Source organism: Athene noctua, chromosome Z (genome assembly GCF_965140245.1).
Source record: "Athene noctua chromosome Z, bAthNoc1.hap1.1, whole genome shotgun sequence".
Classification (NCBI taxonomy): domain Eukaryota; kingdom Metazoa; phylum Chordata; class Aves; order Strigiformes; family Strigidae; genus Athene; species Athene noctua.
Window position 1 is genome coordinate 69,233,646 of NC_134077.1, and position 17,331 is coordinate 69,250,976.

General features: G+C 34.8%; 1 protein-coding gene across 11 annotated transcripts in view; it reads right to left on the reverse strand.

The window, feature by feature from the left end:
- The window catches only part of KDM4C (lysine demethylase 4C), a 280,337-nt gene that overhangs the window by 224,945 nt on the left and 38,061 nt on the right, over positions 1-17,331 (reverse strand). For 10 of the 11 annotated variants that reach the window (XR_012635528.1, XM_074932069.1, XM_074932071.1 and 7 more), the window contains exons 6-8: positions 15,815-15,864; positions 5,893-5,996; positions 221-358 (exon numbers count right to left, since the gene is read on the reverse strand). Coding sequence is in view for 9 of the 11 variants with exons in the window: in XM_074932069.1 (XP_074788170.1) it covers positions 221-358; positions 5,893-5,996; positions 15,815-15,864 (292 nt within the window). In the remaining 2 variants the exon portion in view is untranslated. Of the gene's footprint in view, positions 1-220; positions 359-5,892; positions 5,997-15,814; positions 15,865-17,331 lie in introns of those variants that run through there. The other variant, XR_012635529.1, reaches the window with a different exon arrangement.

Genomic DNA, 17,331 nt, shown 5'->3' on the forward strand with positions numbered 1-17,331 from the left:
AATAAAGCTGCAAACAAAACTCACTACTGAGAGGAATACACATTGCTGGAAGTGTAATACCCACTATAAAAAGAACAACTATAAATAAAATTTCAATGGCACTGTAAGGTACTACCTGATCTAATAGTTCTCCCTTTCTCGTTGGCTTCCATAGATTCTCACAAAGAAATAACCACAGGAAAGATTTACTTATGCATCAATTTTCTGCAGTATGACTTACCAATTTTGCTGCTTTTCCATAATCAATCCATCGTATGGTGGCAAAGTTTGTTGACTCTGCACAGTTAAAACCATGGTTAAATCCTGCATGGTATCCGTATGGGAAAGTGATCATAAATTCTCCTGCCTCTTGTGTAACCTATAGCATAAAACAAAACAAAAAAAACCCTCAGAGTGAACGACATTACAAAAGTAGTTCTGCTCCTGAAGCAATGAAAACCGTATTTGCCTTTGTAACTACGTAGAAATAATTTTTTTCACCTTGCACACAGTTGTGATTAAATTCAAGAAGAAATAATATACTTGAGTAAAGTACATAGCTACATATATTACTTTACAAATCCAGAAAGTACTTGCAAAAAAGCAAATCCTGGAGCAGAGGTTCACTGGTTATAAAACCTGGAAGTACAGTGAACTAGAAAAGACAGTGCAAAGAATATATCAGTCTTCGTGACTGAAAGAAAGCAGAGATAGGCCAGACAAAAGTACCCACAACTATCATCCCTAAATACTAGTACAAATTAATTGAAGAAATTATTCTGTTCAGCACCCTGAAGATGTTTCTCTAGAATGGCACCAGAAGTTCTCTTGGAAAGACTGTAGAGAGATCCTATTCTCACCCTTCTCTCCCATACCCACTCATTTAAAAAAATATGATTTGAAGACCTGTGACTGACAGCTTGATTTGCCTTTTAAGTTACTTAGTGCTGATGATCAAGCATAAAGTAGGAGAAAGTAGCAGTTAACAAGCCTTAGCAGTTAAAGAAAGCATTGTTGTTCATCCCAAAGGAACACACTGGATACATTTGAATCCCCTCAGGCAGTATCTTTAAATTATTTAGGATAGGAAACGAGTAAGAAGAATTAATAACAACTGCCCTGCACCAGTTCTTCAGCCTTACAGCTGTGGCAGTGTGCTTCCCCCCCTGCCCTCACTTAAACTGTAACCACCAATGGGTGTTGTGATGGCTGCATCCAGCTTACACTGGACTTCAGGGAGACAGATGGCAACACAGTAGCCAAGGTCTGTCTCCACAGTGACCCAGATGTCCTGCTGGTATGCAAATGTAAGTCAATCATCTTACTCCATAAACAGTGGACAGCCCAGGGCCCATTGAACTCTCCTGCACAGCAGCAGGCTGCACACCAGGATCTCCCTTTGAGCAGGGGATTGCATCAGATACTTGATAAATGAACTGGAAATAAGTGCTGAATCTTTGAAATCTTAGCTAAGTGATATAAAGCATCGATTACGCATATATAATCCTTTAGACATAAAACATTGACCAAGTCTGGAACTAAGTCTAGATCCAGCCACACCTAGACTCCTCTCTAAAAAGACATTTAGAATGCAAGGGGGCCCCTCTCTGAACCTCATGACTCAACAGGAGGGTCTCCCTGACAGCTTTGTCTGACCCTGTCCTCTATGCAGTAACCAAGTGTATCTTACCATCGAATCTTGTTAAACCACTGTCACATTTATCACTGAACTTTGTTAACTCATCGTTAATAGAGTATATTGCTGCTTCTCTCTTACAACTGAAGTGCATCACTCTCTATCTGTGACAACACCTACTAACACCAAGGGGACTCTTGCATTGGAAATGCCATGCAGAATGTCTCAATGCAAAGCCATTAAAAGACCACATTACAATAAAACAAATTTTAATCTGCCCTTGTCCTTCCTTTCTTTCTCTTTAAGCACAATTTAAGAGTGCAGAAGGACCCTGATGCTACTGATGAAGAGAATTCCAAATACCTAAAGGACAAGTGGCCTAGAAGGAAATTCTCAAAGAGGAAAAGCTCGACTACAGTTAAACTCTGACACTGCTTTAGAGAATGTGCAAGGGTAGTTCCAGAGGACTGCTCTGTTCTTTACAAGCACAGTGAAAAAAAAACCCAAACAAGTGTGCTGAGGCCACTGACTCAACAAGAAATTATAGAAAGCAGGAAAAAATAAAAACAAAACAAAAAACCTAAAAACCCCCACAAAATTAAAACAAAATACTAAAAAACCAAAATTATATTTTGTATAGCCAAAAAGAAACAAAATTCCTAATAGTTATAAAAGACATTTCATATATAAAAGGCTTCTAGAGTAAATTGCAAAATGTGGGGTAAGGTAAACAAATCACTTGGATGGACTGCTGCTCTCCTCTGGATATTGAAGAAAACGAGAGACAGCACTTCTTGTCAGCCACTAATATTCACTCCACTCAGAGACAGCTTTAATATCTTAAAGTCAACCCACTGTATCAAAGACAGGATAGTCATACTAGAGATGGCACACTGTCTTCTGAACTATCTGATGAGTTAATCAATAAACTAGAAGATTCACAAGTAAAGAATTAAAAGAGATTCCCCATACTCTGATACACCATTTTATGTTAAACACACATCAGACAGCAGACCCACTAAAAAGCAAACAGATCAATTTAAATGAAGCAAATAATCTGAGCAATGACTGATGACTGTTCAACAAGATGTATTTGCTGATTACAGGAAAATAAGGAGACTTCCTAGAGATTAAACAGACTGTTTTCATTGTGTGACAATGCTTCATATAAGCAATACAGTAATAAAAATTGGAAAAACAAATATGACTCTTTTTAGGGAAATACACTTATGATTTGAAAAGGGAGTTAAATTTCAAACAATCACCAAAATTAAAAGTCACAACTCCAAACATTTTTTCTTATTAATGTCATGTCTTAAATCTCAGGTTTTTTTCTAGCATAGTTATCTTGCATTCAATTTCTGCTTTTAGAATCCCTCCTTTCTTCTCACCTCATAGTTTCACGAATTCTTTGTGTGCTTTTTTTTTTTCTCAGTGCCAGAATAAATACACAGGGATAGCACTTCAAGATGTGTATTTCCAAGTGTATTATGGGATGATGGAAAAATAAGAAAACAAGAAAAATATACTTAGCTAGCAAAGCTAAAGAATAAAATTGGATCTTATGTTTTGCATTTGCACTCTGCAAGGTTAATTTTTTATGGGTTCATATTTAGTATATACATGCAAATGCACATACAGGTGCATATATTATAACTGCTACTGTAGCACTCCAACAATCGCTGTGGGAATGTTTAAGAAAGATTATTCTCAGTGCTAACAATTCCAAAATTTATCTCAATACACCCTCCCACTGCTGACAGTTTAGCAGGTGTTCTATTGCAACAAGCAGCAGTTCAGCTGCCACCTGGTAGGCGTAGGCTGACTTATCAGCATTCAGCACATTTCCACTTCTATCACTTTGAGCCATGAGACATCACAGTCTGGTTCTCTCTATTCACTTTCTCACTGAATCCCATTAATTACAATTACACTTGGGTACAGTCTGCTTCCTCCCAAGACTAGGTGACAGAACCAAACTTAAATATTTAACTATTTCTAGCATATTTTTTTTTTTAATTAGAATACAGGAATAATCAAGACACTGAAATAAGAACATCAACTCCCTTATCCACCTCAAATGTGTGGTACAGAAAACAAATATGCTGGCATTCTGCAATATGCTACTTTACACACCAACCACTGAAAATTATTCTGTTCAGAGTAATGTTCTGTAAATCCAAAACTATAAATCTGGTTATAAAACCTTCCAGTCTGGAAGGTTTCATCTGACACTTTATGATAAAGCACGAGGCTATGAAGGGAATCAATATTTACCTATATATTACAAAAACTGAGCTCACCAACTACATTTCCATATGATAATACATCATTCAGAAAACAAACTACTTCTTATACAAATAATTTATTCAAAAAAGCTTGCTTTCCAAGGCAGGCAGTATCACTCTAAACACCTACATTTCTTCAATTTTATACACAGATTGATTTAAGCATGAAAAGTGAAGTGATATTCCAAAACGCATGCAACAAATCAGTGGCTTCATCCCACCTGTACTGATTATCCCAGTGTTGATAATACAGGGATCTTTTTCTTACTCCCAAACAGTTCTTACACAGCGTCAAGGCCTTTTTTTGCTTCTTACATCACCCTAACAGCGAGCAACCTGTGGGTGCACAAGCTGGGAGGGGAGATGGATGGAACAGCTGATCCCAGCTGACCAAAGGGATATCCCAGATCATACATGTCGTGCTTAGCAATAGAAGCTGGGGGAAGAAGGAGGAGTGATGGCATTTGTCTTCCTAAGTAACTGTTATGTGTGATGGAGCCCTGCTCTGCTGGAGCTGGCTGAACAACTGCCTGCTGATGGAAAGTGGTGAATTAATTCCTTGTTTTGCTTTGCTTGCATGTGTAGCTTTTGCTTTATCTGTTAAACTGTCTTTATCTCAAACTACAAGTTTCCTCACTTTTACCGTTCTCTCTCTCTTCCTAATGCCACCGGAGGGCAGTGAGCAAGTGACTGTGTGGTACTTAGCTGCCTACTAGAGTTAATCCATGACAATACTACACATGAAAACAATCACTTAAATATTGAGCTACATTTCATACTGGTACAAAAATGTCAACTAAAACAGATTGAAAGCACTGCATTATCCTATAATCTATGCCAGGGAAAATGATAAACTAAGTTTGTACAAACAGGTCCGCACGATATCAATAAAACACCACATACACTAAAACAGAAACCAGAATAGCAAACAAGGAATGGCAAGAACAGTCTACAGGACTATACTGCAGCAGAAATACAGTAGAAAAAGTATATACTGCCTGTTTTTTCTGAACACCTTAAAACAGTCTGAGCAGCAGGTAATCAAGAATCATAACCTGTTAATGATCAAAAGTCTTTTAAGTATAACATAAACAGATGTTCAAGCAGGGGACCTTCTGAATCAAGCTCTACTCTTCTAAATAGGCTTACAAAGTTTCTGAATTTAGAACATCAGAATTTGCAAAGCATTCAGGATACAGAATAAACACACTTAAAGAAAAACAATGCAGTAGAAACATTTTTATTAGCTGGCACCTATAAGAAGTCAAAGTGGAAAACAAGAAGGTACAAAATCTTGTAGGAAAGAACAAGCAGCTGAATACTTCAGATTTTCTGAACTCAGCTGTGTATTAAATTCATCCACAAAGAAGAAAATCAGTTATTCTTCCCACTTTCTGTTTATAATGTTCTTATCAATTGTCGTCTGCCACCACCTAGCAGCACAAAATAATCATTCCCTCTTTTTCTAATATGTTTCAACTTTTAAAATATATTCTAAATTAAGTAACAGTTCTTTTGGTTTTATTCCACCTGAAACTTTTTAGATCATAACACTGATAAAGTTACATTTAACTTTATCATCAGAAAAACAATATACAGACACAGAAATTAAACATTTCTTTTAAAATGTTAGGTATACAACTTAAAGTAAAACAGCTAGTTAAGAAGTGTTTCAGTCAACAGAAAAATCAACATGCAAGCTTGCATGGAAATAAAATAGAAAAAAAAATATATTGGTCAAGCCTTAAAAATCAGATAAACCTTTAGCATAAAGATTATGATGGCTACAAGTATTTTCTGCTAGAAAATTCCAAGCTAAACCATGTAAAAGTCCTAATACTACAAGCATTTATTTTCATCTTTTCATGGAGTCAGTGCCTAAAAAGAAAATAATTTTGCTACAGTTTACCTTTACTATGAACAGTCCTTATAGTAGACAGAGTCTAATTCAGTGCATGAATGCACAGTTTAAAAACAACACAAACATACCTTGTCAAAAGGAATTCCATACTTTTTCAATATTGATGGAGAAATCAGAGTCATTTTGTGGCGAAGAAAAGCATCACATCCTTGACAGATGCTTGGGAAGAACCCTAAGGCAAGAGCAGAAAAAATTGTTATCTTTTAATTAAAACAAAGAGGAAAACTTTGTGGTATTTTACAATATATTATACTGTTTAAATTTGTTTTAGACTTTTTTATCATGTCATTGCTAGGTTCTGAGAGATTTGTATAAAAATCAAGTGCACCTCCTAAGTTTTTCAACTGACTTTCAGGGTGAGGGGTTGCAGGGGTTTGGGATTTTTTTGTTTGTTCTTTGTTAAGTGAAATAAAATAAATTTGGACCTGTAAATTCAGGCACACTTTTCTTACCCTTTACAGAAAAGTTTTATTGTTGGGTTGTTGGTTTTTTCTACTTTAAAGTTAATTTTGCAACCCCTGCACACATGAAAATCAACTGTAGTATATAAACTTAAAAGGACTCCACAAGGACTAGGTTTACTTAGCCCTTTCAGACCATCTATACAGTAAACAAACACAACCTTCTACCTAGAAAAGACCAGAAAGCATGGCTAAGAGATGTCTGGCACAATTGAAAACAGGTGAGGTTTTCTTGCCCCTTTATATCTTGTCTTGATTTCTATGAACAAAGATCGCTTTCCATCTTTCAACTTTCATGATTATTTATGTACCACTCCACAAGCCCTGTTTAGTTCATTAAATAATATAATCTAGTTAATGAGAACATGGAGACAAATGAGGGGGAAAGTGAAAAATAAAAAACAAAGTTTCAGTGTCATTAAATTCTGGCATCTGACCATCTAACATGGTCGCGAACAGCACCTCAGCTACAGTTCGGATAGGCTACCCAATCTCTCCTTCTCTAAAATGAAAACATCCAAGTTCTTTTCCCTTCAACCTAACTATATTACAGTAAGAAACCACTACACTACAAGGAAAATGGGAGAAGATGAGGAGAAAGAGGGGGAAAGTTTCCAGAACATAGCCAGTTTAGTCTTTCCTGACCTCATTTCAGACTCCATTCTAGAAATAGGTAATACCCTCAAAAACTAAAAACACAATTCCTACAAACAATAAAACAATGGAAGAGAAAGGCATAGTAGTTAATGAAAGCAAGAGGCTCCTGAAAATGTCAGATTGAAAAATAGAAGGACTATAGTAAGAGCTGTCTAACCACCTACTTCTTTCTCCAAATACTTGCTCTCAATCCCTCTTCCAGTTAAGTACAGGTGTATTTCTTGCTCTGAGATGAACACGTCTTTTGTTGAAGCCAAGAGGAATACATTTGGCTATTAAAATGCAACATCACAGACGACTCAAAGTTACAGCACTAGCATCAGAACTAGGCTGACAAAGAGTTCATTCCCTAATCAAAGATGAGAAAGTCTTTATTTGTTGTTATTATTATAGAAATAATTATTGCTATTTATCTTCAGTCTTTTTAGTGTTTGCACCAGACGATTTGCACGAATCACTATGAGATGTACTATGAGTAACTGCAACCATACATTTAGCAGTCCTAGATAATACATGATTTTACTGTATCAAGAACATAACATTTGAAAGGAATCCCTTTCTTTGAAGTTCAACTTTACTTACTTCCTTTTGCTTTCTTCTCTATTTTTTTCAATTTACCGAGACTTCTTAACATGAACAGTTTACTGTATTTTGTGTCATTTATTCTCCAGTGATTTCAGATATTTCACAAAGATGGGCAGGCTACTGCTTAAAAAAGTTATTAAAAAAGTAATTGTTTTAAAAATTACTTAATTTTCAGAAAACAGAACTGAGGCATAAAGGAGCTCACTATCTCTAACAGTTCTATAGGAAAAATACCAAGCAAACAAGAAGTCTGGCTCCTTATCTTTGACTCTAGGAGTAAGATCTCACTCCTAGGTATGTAGTTTCATCACAGCCCTCTCTTAAAACATATAGAAGGAAAAGATGAATTCTAAGTTTTTTAACTTGTGCAGCATGACTTAGCTTGACTCTGTTGTAAAAAAAAAAAAAAGAAAGTGTATGATAATGACATTGGGTGAAAAAGCATTCTCCAAAGTTATTTCCATTTGTATCATGAGCCTAGGTAAAATTCATATGATAAGAAAACCCAAATATAAAGCCATCTAAAAATGATTACTTTTTTCCTGGGTGTAAGCAAAACATACATAATCCTATTCTGTTACATAGGAGAACTACCTGAGAAACACTGACAGAAATTAAAGTGAAGCAAACAGTATTTAAGGAGAAAAATAAAAGCTTTCTGTCATCTCTTTACTGGTTTTGCACAAGTTACTGTATCACTGTCATGTAAATGTTAGTTTGTCATTCACAGAAGCAGATCCATTCTTGGAGGAACAAGCTCACTACTCAATTACAAAAAATTTTTTTTAAAAAAATCACTTTCAGTCAATTAACTGTCTAAATATTTTTAATTACTTGAGGAAAAAGAGATGAAATCTCAACAAGTTGCCATAATATGTAATGTAATATCAGATTTAATTTCTTCTTTCTGACGAGTCTTACATTTATGTCCATTAACTACAAGTCGAGAACAATTGTAAGGTGATCACATTATAATTGTTATATTCTTTTTACACTCTTTTCTAGCACACACCACAGTCCTGGAAGAACAAATTCTTTCTAATTTCTCAGATACAAGGTTAAGCAGCACTAAAACAGCAAAGGTGTACTGTACACTCACGTTGATCAGTGTACTAGGAATTCCGTTACGATGACCTGAGATCAAATTTTATACAGATTTATCATTCTTTCTTCTCCTCACCAACAGACACAGAAGTCTTTACTCTCTTTTGGAATGGCAAATAAAGTTATAATGTACGTTTCAAAAAGTAGTACTGGGTAGGTACAGTTTTATCATACATGTTGGGCTTCACTGACTAAAAGACAATTTAAAGAAACTAGGTCACAACTGGTGGACTCCAGCAAATAAATGTCAACTATTTTGGCACAATTAATGCCTATAGCATAATGATAACACTCATAACTTGGAATCTACATCTTATGAGCTTCAAGAGCTCTCAGTCCAGAGCAGCATAGTAATGGAAATATACTGGAAGATACTGTGAAAAATGTGGTTGAAAGTGATATTTGAGACTGAGAAAATAACTGATATGAAAACTAGTCAAAACTTTAATTTCTAAAAGCAGAGAGAGTTTGACTGAGTTGTCTTTACTAAGAAAACACATTTTGTACCAAATTCTGCTACTGCAATATGGTTAATTAGTTAAATAAATGATGACAAAAAGCACATGATGGGCAGATTGTCAAAACTTTAATTGTCTCCCCAAGAGATCAGAAATAGTTGTGACAACTCCAACCAGAAGGCAAGCTTGTTGCTGAATTCTAAGAAAGCTGCAAACAACACAGAACAGCAGAACACAACCTGCTCAAAACCACTGAGAGAAATTCACGGGAGAACATTTGCTGTGGTTACAGAGCCCTCACAGTGAAATCAAAGTGCAGCCTACACATTCTGTACCACTATGAAGTATCTTTGACTCTGTCAAAGTCTACACTTAAACACACTCAAATTTTATAGTCTCTTTCACCTCATTTTCTCAAAACTACTCCCCTTCAATGAACAAGGGAAGAAAGGAAGATAGCATTTCCTCATTATGAGACTCTGTTTATCAGAAAGTCTTTTGCTCTGTCCAGGCTAAAGATAAGGTCACATAAGCTTTTCTTTCAGGAAAGAAAATCCCTGTGAGAAAATTGGTTAGCAGATGTAAAAAATACCTATATTAGAAAAATCACAAGACCCTTAGAAATACATTAAATTCAGACCAATTCAAGACCTGCCGGCAACACACCAGAACCATTCTCAAATACCAATCTGATGTTAAAATTACCAATTTACAGGATTACCAGTTAATCCTGGATATCTAGTGAAATCCCACATCCAAAACAAAAAAATACTGAAATCTATTTAAAATGTAACATTCAGGTTCTATAGTACATCCATGCTTTTATGAGGCATGTAAAATCTTAATGTAATCCATTAACACTAATCCATTAACTCTACATCAGTTCTACAAAAGCAAGTATTTTCTGTGAATTTCCATGCAAGCCTAGTTTCTCAAACGGTCTCGAGAGCGGCAGACCTCTTCTACAACTCTTCTCAATATTTATATTTAGCCATCTGTACCCTGCTTCTTGGAAGTGATACACAAAACAATTCAAAACAACTACTTCATAGGAGACAATGAGAAATAATCAAAGATCAGGGTAAAACAAATTAGGTTACTCATTGATCTATGTCCATGAGAAAAAGACTGTCCAGTTGAAAATTCTGCAGTCCATAATTTAAAGAAACACGTTACATTCTCAACACCTTGAGCAGAATTAGAACAGTCTACAAGGTAAGTATGTGATTCAGCACTTGGTGGCCAAATGTTTGGGTATGAGCACAACCTACAGGTAGACTGCATTTATCCACCAAACTGAAGTCCCACTCAGACTTTTAAAACCTTATCTAGTCAACACAAGCAACAATAATAAAGAATATGTGAAAACATAGGCTTCAGACTGTTACCAAAAACATGCTCTCAGAAGCCTGTACATACATATTCTCACAGATAACATGGCCCAAAATAAGATCATCTTACACAATGCTATTTGTACTACCAAAATAAAACTACTTCTTGAGTTACAGTCTTACCATTGGGCTGGTGAAGACACACCCTCTGTCAACACTATTCCACCTCAACAGACAATGACACTTCCAAACAATTTCTGGTTTTATGTTCCTTACTCTAGATAAAAGTCAAAGCCTTCTCATCTTGTGGGGAAGCTGGGAACAGTGGGCACTAAGCAAATTCCTTGTTGTATCTGAGGAAGACAGGATTCCCACACACAGGACACTACTGCACTAAGAGTCTTTCAATTGTACATTAAAGTTCAGGGATAAAGAACATTTTAAAATAAGTTCAACTCCATAAATTACTAAGGGACAGTGAGCATTGCTATCTGGAAGGCTCATTTTCTTTTTTCACCCCGAGAGTATCATTCCCACGTATCACTCATGGCTCTCATCACATCATGACTATAACTTACGCAAACTGAAGTGGACTGCATTCCATTCCCCAGCTGATTACCATTTTCAAGGTATCTGGAATGCTTACCTATAGTACTGTCTCCATACTGTTCTCAATTAACTGTTCAGCTACAACCATATATGGACAAATTACAATACTGTTCCTGAAAGAGTAATTCTACAACTCCATTGACTTGAACAGGGGAATTGGCTATATATTGTATAATCACAATTTGGCCAATAATAAAGTAATTATTTAAGCCTACACACATAAAATCATGTTCTTAAGGAATTTTAAGATCACATTCTGACCAGTCAATGAATGAGGCTAGGCTTCCTATCTTTTTCTACACTCCCATACTCAAGTCTTCACCTGAAATTTTACAGTAAAGGTGCTGTGGTTTTAGTTTATTAATATTAATTGAAAATATATAAAAATATAGAACTTATAAGAGAGAACACCCTAAACTGCAAATATCTTTAATGTAATTTAACTTTAATGAAAAATAATCCAAATGAACGCAATTGAGCTCAAAGTTATCGTAATTTTTTCCTGATGCAGTTCTTCACTTAAAGGACTTCGAACACACAATATTAATCATAATTCACTGATTGGTACTCTTGGAACACAGAATAAAGGAGGACTGAGTTTTCTAGTAATTTTATTTTTAGATTTTACTTTGATAGGTATAAATACAAACTTCATATAATTTATTTAAATTAATTTGCAGTGATTTGAAGTAATTTGATTTAACTTTCTGTATTGCACATAAAAGAAATTAGGAGGATGAGTTTCCATGATAACAATCCTCACAAAGAAGCAGTGGCAATTTGTATGCTATACAAAGCACAGAGTACAAAAGCCACAAAAGAAGCAAGTGTTGTGAAATATGAGTGTTGTTATGTCCAGATGAATACATTACAGACTCAAGTTTATTATCTCTTAGATGCAACTTTCCTAACTTGGCTGATATAACTATCAATTCAGAAAAAGTTCAATTTTTCAGCTGCTGAAGTTTTCAGATTTGAAACCCTTAGAATTTATGCAAGTTCTACTTTATGTTTCATTTCAACAACTATTTATATTTGTTGTCATAAATAACATGTAATGAATTCTGCATGAAATGAATTAATTAATACTATACAACATACAAAGCTTTTTATAACACCCCTCATACTTACAATATATTAAACTTTAGTTTCTTAACATAATTGAACACCGCAGATAGATAACATCTTGTCTCTAAAACAGTTTCTGCAATTAAATGATCTATTAAAAGATTTGAAAATCCTTCAAATTGCCATTTATGATTTGCCATTCTACTTCTATTCTCTTTATTTTCTCACCCATTTTGTGAAACAAAAAATCTTTAACAATACCATGGTATTACAGATTAACATAACAACAAGTATAAAAATTGCAGTTAAGAGCTCACTTGAGATATTTTTATTACATTTATGTCTACATAAAATTGAAAAAAACCTACATAAATGAGAAAGCAGCTGAAGGGCAAAATCAAACTGTTGTCTTTATTACATGCAAGTCTAATGTTTTTCAAATAAAGTATTTGTAGGTGCCACAGTCAAGCATTCCTGCACAACAGGCATGTGTGATAGCTGTGATGTGCAGACAAGATAATGGAAATTCCTTTAATTCTATGTATCAACTGCTGCCCTGACTTAGACAACATGTAACATTTAATGCATTATTTTATTAATTTTTTAGGAGCATTCAATTAATTTGGCAGGCATCTGGTCATCAGAGCTAACCTTCTTCAATAGACAACTTTTTTTCTTTAGTTGTTGCATTCATGCAAAAATATTAAAATATTTTCAATACACAGATGATTAAGTATAAAGGTATCATTTACACTATGTTTTATTAATGTTTACTATTAAGTGACTTGCAGCCATGCAGTTACTTTACATATTCATCATTTTAAAATACCTTACTATAAAACTCAGACTATAGTAGCAGGCAGCAGTCACAAAGTAGAAGATGACATAAGAAGATTACTCTTAAGAACTACAGCATCATCTTCTACACTCCATTCTAAGGACCAAAAATATAATGAAAACAACCTACTCACAGAAAAACATTGCAGAAGACATTAAAGTCAAATACTAAAAAGTTAGGAAATATCAGAGAAGGTTGTCTGTGAAACTAATTCACCTGTCTTATATTGCTGTTACAATAAAAATCTCTGTATAAGGATATAGTTTTTCTACAGAAATCCAGTTTCATTCACTGAATATAATGGAATAAACAACTACTTGAAATTTTACCTTCATTGTTTAGTACCTGATTCATGTTTTATTTGCTATTTACTATTCAAAACACAGTTCTGAAATAAAAATAATTTTGATCATACACAAGATTCATCATGGAAAGCAGTTTTTCATTCACCACACAGATCTTTATAACTTGTACTCATACATGGAGATAGCAGTAGTAGACAACTTACTTCTATGCAGATGTGCACAGATCAAGGTTGAGTTACTTCCCGAGGCAAGTCCTTTAAATATAGCAAGCAGTAAGGATCAAGGAACTGTGTTCCTGTTCCAGCTGTAGAAAAGCACTTACACATGTGCCGGTGCACCTGAAGCCTTTCTGTTTTACTTTCTTCCAGAAGTTCTGGACCTAAGAACTGTTACACTGCATGAGACTGGAGTCGTAAGTCCCATTTAACTTCCTGCCCAATTCCGATTCTGGTATTCAGACATTAAAAGACACTGTTCCCTCAATATAACCTACCAGCTTCTCAAAAACAGTGATTTTGGAGATTTCCACTTCTCTCACACTTAATGTCCCATTCCTCTTACTGTATATTAGGCCACCATTATCAGCAATAAGAGGCCTAAGCACCTTGAGGCCACAGTTCTCTAACACAATACTTTCTTAAACTATGTAAGTTTATACCAAGTGACTTCAATGCTCCATGTAGCAAAGCATGTATCTCCAGAGTTACCTGCTTCCTGGATTTCTATAGGTTACTCCAATATCTGGGGAAATTAGGGTATGTCAAAGAAAAAACTTAAGTTTGTTTTTAGCCTGCAGCAAACACTGCCATGCCTCAATGCCACTTAATTTTTAGAAACCAGTGAACAATTGTTGTTGAAACTGCCCATTCTCTTCCCTCACTCAAAAATAGAACATTTGAAGCTGAATAGTTTTAAAACACTGCACAGACATAATCAATCAATATGACATCTATAATAAACACCAGAGCACATCAAATGAAGAGTCTATCTACCCAAAGATCTTGGGAGTTCATGCTGTGAAAGGAATCATCTCCTTTGGTTTGTTTTGAACCTTGCTAAGACTCTTCAGTCAGAGTCTCTAGCTGTACTGGAAGACCCAGTGAACCTCTTTAGTCCTCTCTTCCATGCCAGTCATCACAGGTCTTCATCATTCCCCCCTACCTTTATTTGACATTCTTTCAGATTGCAAACTAAGAGCTAACAAAACAAAAATGCCGATTTTTCACCAATCCTAGTGTTCCTCTCTGAACCTTTTTCAATTCTCTCTTCCTTCTATTCCTTGCCCCTTTATATAAACCTTAAAAATAATTACTTAACGATCCTAGTCAGTGTCACTTGCACAGTTTACAACATGTATCGATTTGTTCACTGGTGAAAACCAAAAGCTTCAAGGTATGCATATGGAGAGTTCTATACTTTTCAAGTTGGAAAAAGAATTTGGAAAGCAAAAAAATGAGTGACAACTTTCTTGACTGAAACTATGGAAAAATTTGGGAATAGTAAATGTAGTTATCCAGGTTGAAATCTGTGCTTCTGAGACACGTTTTTAAGACTGCAAGTTCACAGATCTTTACTTTCACATCTCAATGACACATGTCATCTTACTGTTCTTAGCAATAGTTTAAAAATAGTTCAGAAAAAGTCATGCACCTATATGCACATAAAATAGATATGAAAACAAAATGTAGAAAGAAATTTTCAGAATTTGGTCCTGATACATGATATCTAATTATGAACTTCCAATAGCATTCCTTATATAATATGGTTAATAGCAGGCTATAAAACATGCGCTGCCAGGCCAAAAAACATGTCTAACTATTCCCATGTTCACAAATTGCACTCAATCTAGAAACAAAAAGAAAGGTGTAGTGTCACTGAAAACAAATTACTATGTGAGAAGAATTTTCCTATAGACTAGTGGATTTAACCCTTAGATATCAACTTTACAACAATATCATTTGCTCCTCAACAGATGTTCCACACACCTCTGGAAGGCAAAAGCCAGAACATACTTTGGCTAAAGTGAATTTATATGCCTGCAGGCCGCTACCAAATAAGATATAGCACTGGTACATTTTGTCTGCTTCCCCCTTCCTAGAGGTACCAACCAGGTTTCCATCCTCTACACAGGCATTAACTTTAATGAAACTTCTGGAAACTCGTATGTCTTCAGTATTCCTATCTTTGTATCAGATTTGGCTAAGTAAAAATTCAAAAGGTACTTATGAAAAGAAGCTGTGACAAAAAAAAAAAAAAACACAAGGGCACAGAGGAGACAAAGATAGTAGCAATAAAAATCCAATGAACAACAAAATACTAAGCCTCATTTTCATAAGCTTCAACAAGCTAAAAATGCCAGTACAAAAGAAAGTTCTGAGAGGAAAAAAAATTAGTTTGTTTCTTAAGAACTCTCTAGAGTACTAGAACTGTGCCTTGTTTGCAATCATACCATGGACAGATAAAAGACACAACATTAAGTAATAAAAACAGTAGGCAAGTCAAGGACAGTGTTTTTCACTTCACTGGAAGTTTGTCCTTCAGACATCTTATGTATGGAAATACGGAAAATATTACCTTGAGCTAGTCTTTCAAGCCGTCTCCCATGCTCTGGAGGGACAGCATACCTAAAATTCACAGAAAGAAAAGGAAGAAATGCTTAAAAGACATAATTGCTACCAAAATCATGAACCACATGTGATAAATATTTAAAAAAACAGAAGCCAAGAAGATTAAAGACTGAAAAATCATACAGGATAAAACAGCGATTCCTGAGGAAAACACACACAAGATTTTTTCTGAAAAAAAAATTTAGCTTCTTTCTACTTTAAACATTATCACATGTAGTTCAAGAATATTACATTCACTATTTAAAATCACACATGTTGGCAATATTTCATATGATTACACAATCTCAATTAAGAGAAACACATATGCCTTCATTCTCAAAATGAAAACACCTAAGTCTAATATATACAGGTTTAATTTCTTCAAATTTTGCCATGCTTCACAAGATACAAGAGTTCAACAGAAAAATATGAGCATTAAACATCTCTATTTTTTACTATAGCCAATGCTGTGGAATAAGTGTTACTTGTCTTTGTAAAATCATGACAATTAGAGTTAAAAAATTATTTAAGAAGTACACTTTCTTTAAATTGAAGAATTGCACATATCTTGGAATCGCTCTGTTCTTACAACAAATTACTTTCTAAAGATTCCATATGCTATCTGCAACAAGTCAGCAACAATATGAAAGAACTGGAATTAACCTCATGCTATTTTTAATGTTTATTACAGTTAAAAAATTGAAGATCATTGAAAAGCTGTCATTTCATTCAGCTTTTCTGAACACTGCTATTCACATATTTACTGCACTTCATAAATAAACTGTATGTATTAATTAAGCTTTATTATTTACTTTAACTGCTTCAATATGTGATATAATAGGCTTTCATTTGAGTTCAATGTTGCAACAGCATTGGATTGATTCTTCTCTATAAAATATATGGTTCCAAAAAGGAGAAATTCATATTCAGCTGTACAACATAGTCTAAATCCACATTTTCAAGCTAAGTCAACATACAGTTTTTTCCCTTCTGTGAAAACAAAGGAAAACTATGAACACAGGTTTCATTCATCTCCCCTGACAACTCACTCAGAAAAACAAGTGAAGGACCCTAGGTCCCTCATTTTGCACAAGAAATAAACATCCTCCTACCTACACACACAATTTTACTCTATTACAGCTGAAACTGCTGCACAGGGACAAGACCCCTTCCACCACAGAAGTCAGTGCTGTAAGTTGAACTGTAGCAAAACCCATTCTACTAACAACCCACTCAAAAAAGTAGTAATTAAAAAGGGACTTTCAGGTTGACTCTCTCTCTGTTTGCAGTTTTAACCAGAATTTCATTGTCTTATAAAAAATGATTTTGTTTCTCTCCATTTGTACTTCCAAAGCGTCTGTGCCTGTTCTCCACTCTGTATTACATACACACCAGTGCATACACAGTAATCTAAACTATATGTTTGCATCTTTCACACCCCAGCAGAGACAAATGCTATATATAGCATTAAATACTGTACTATAT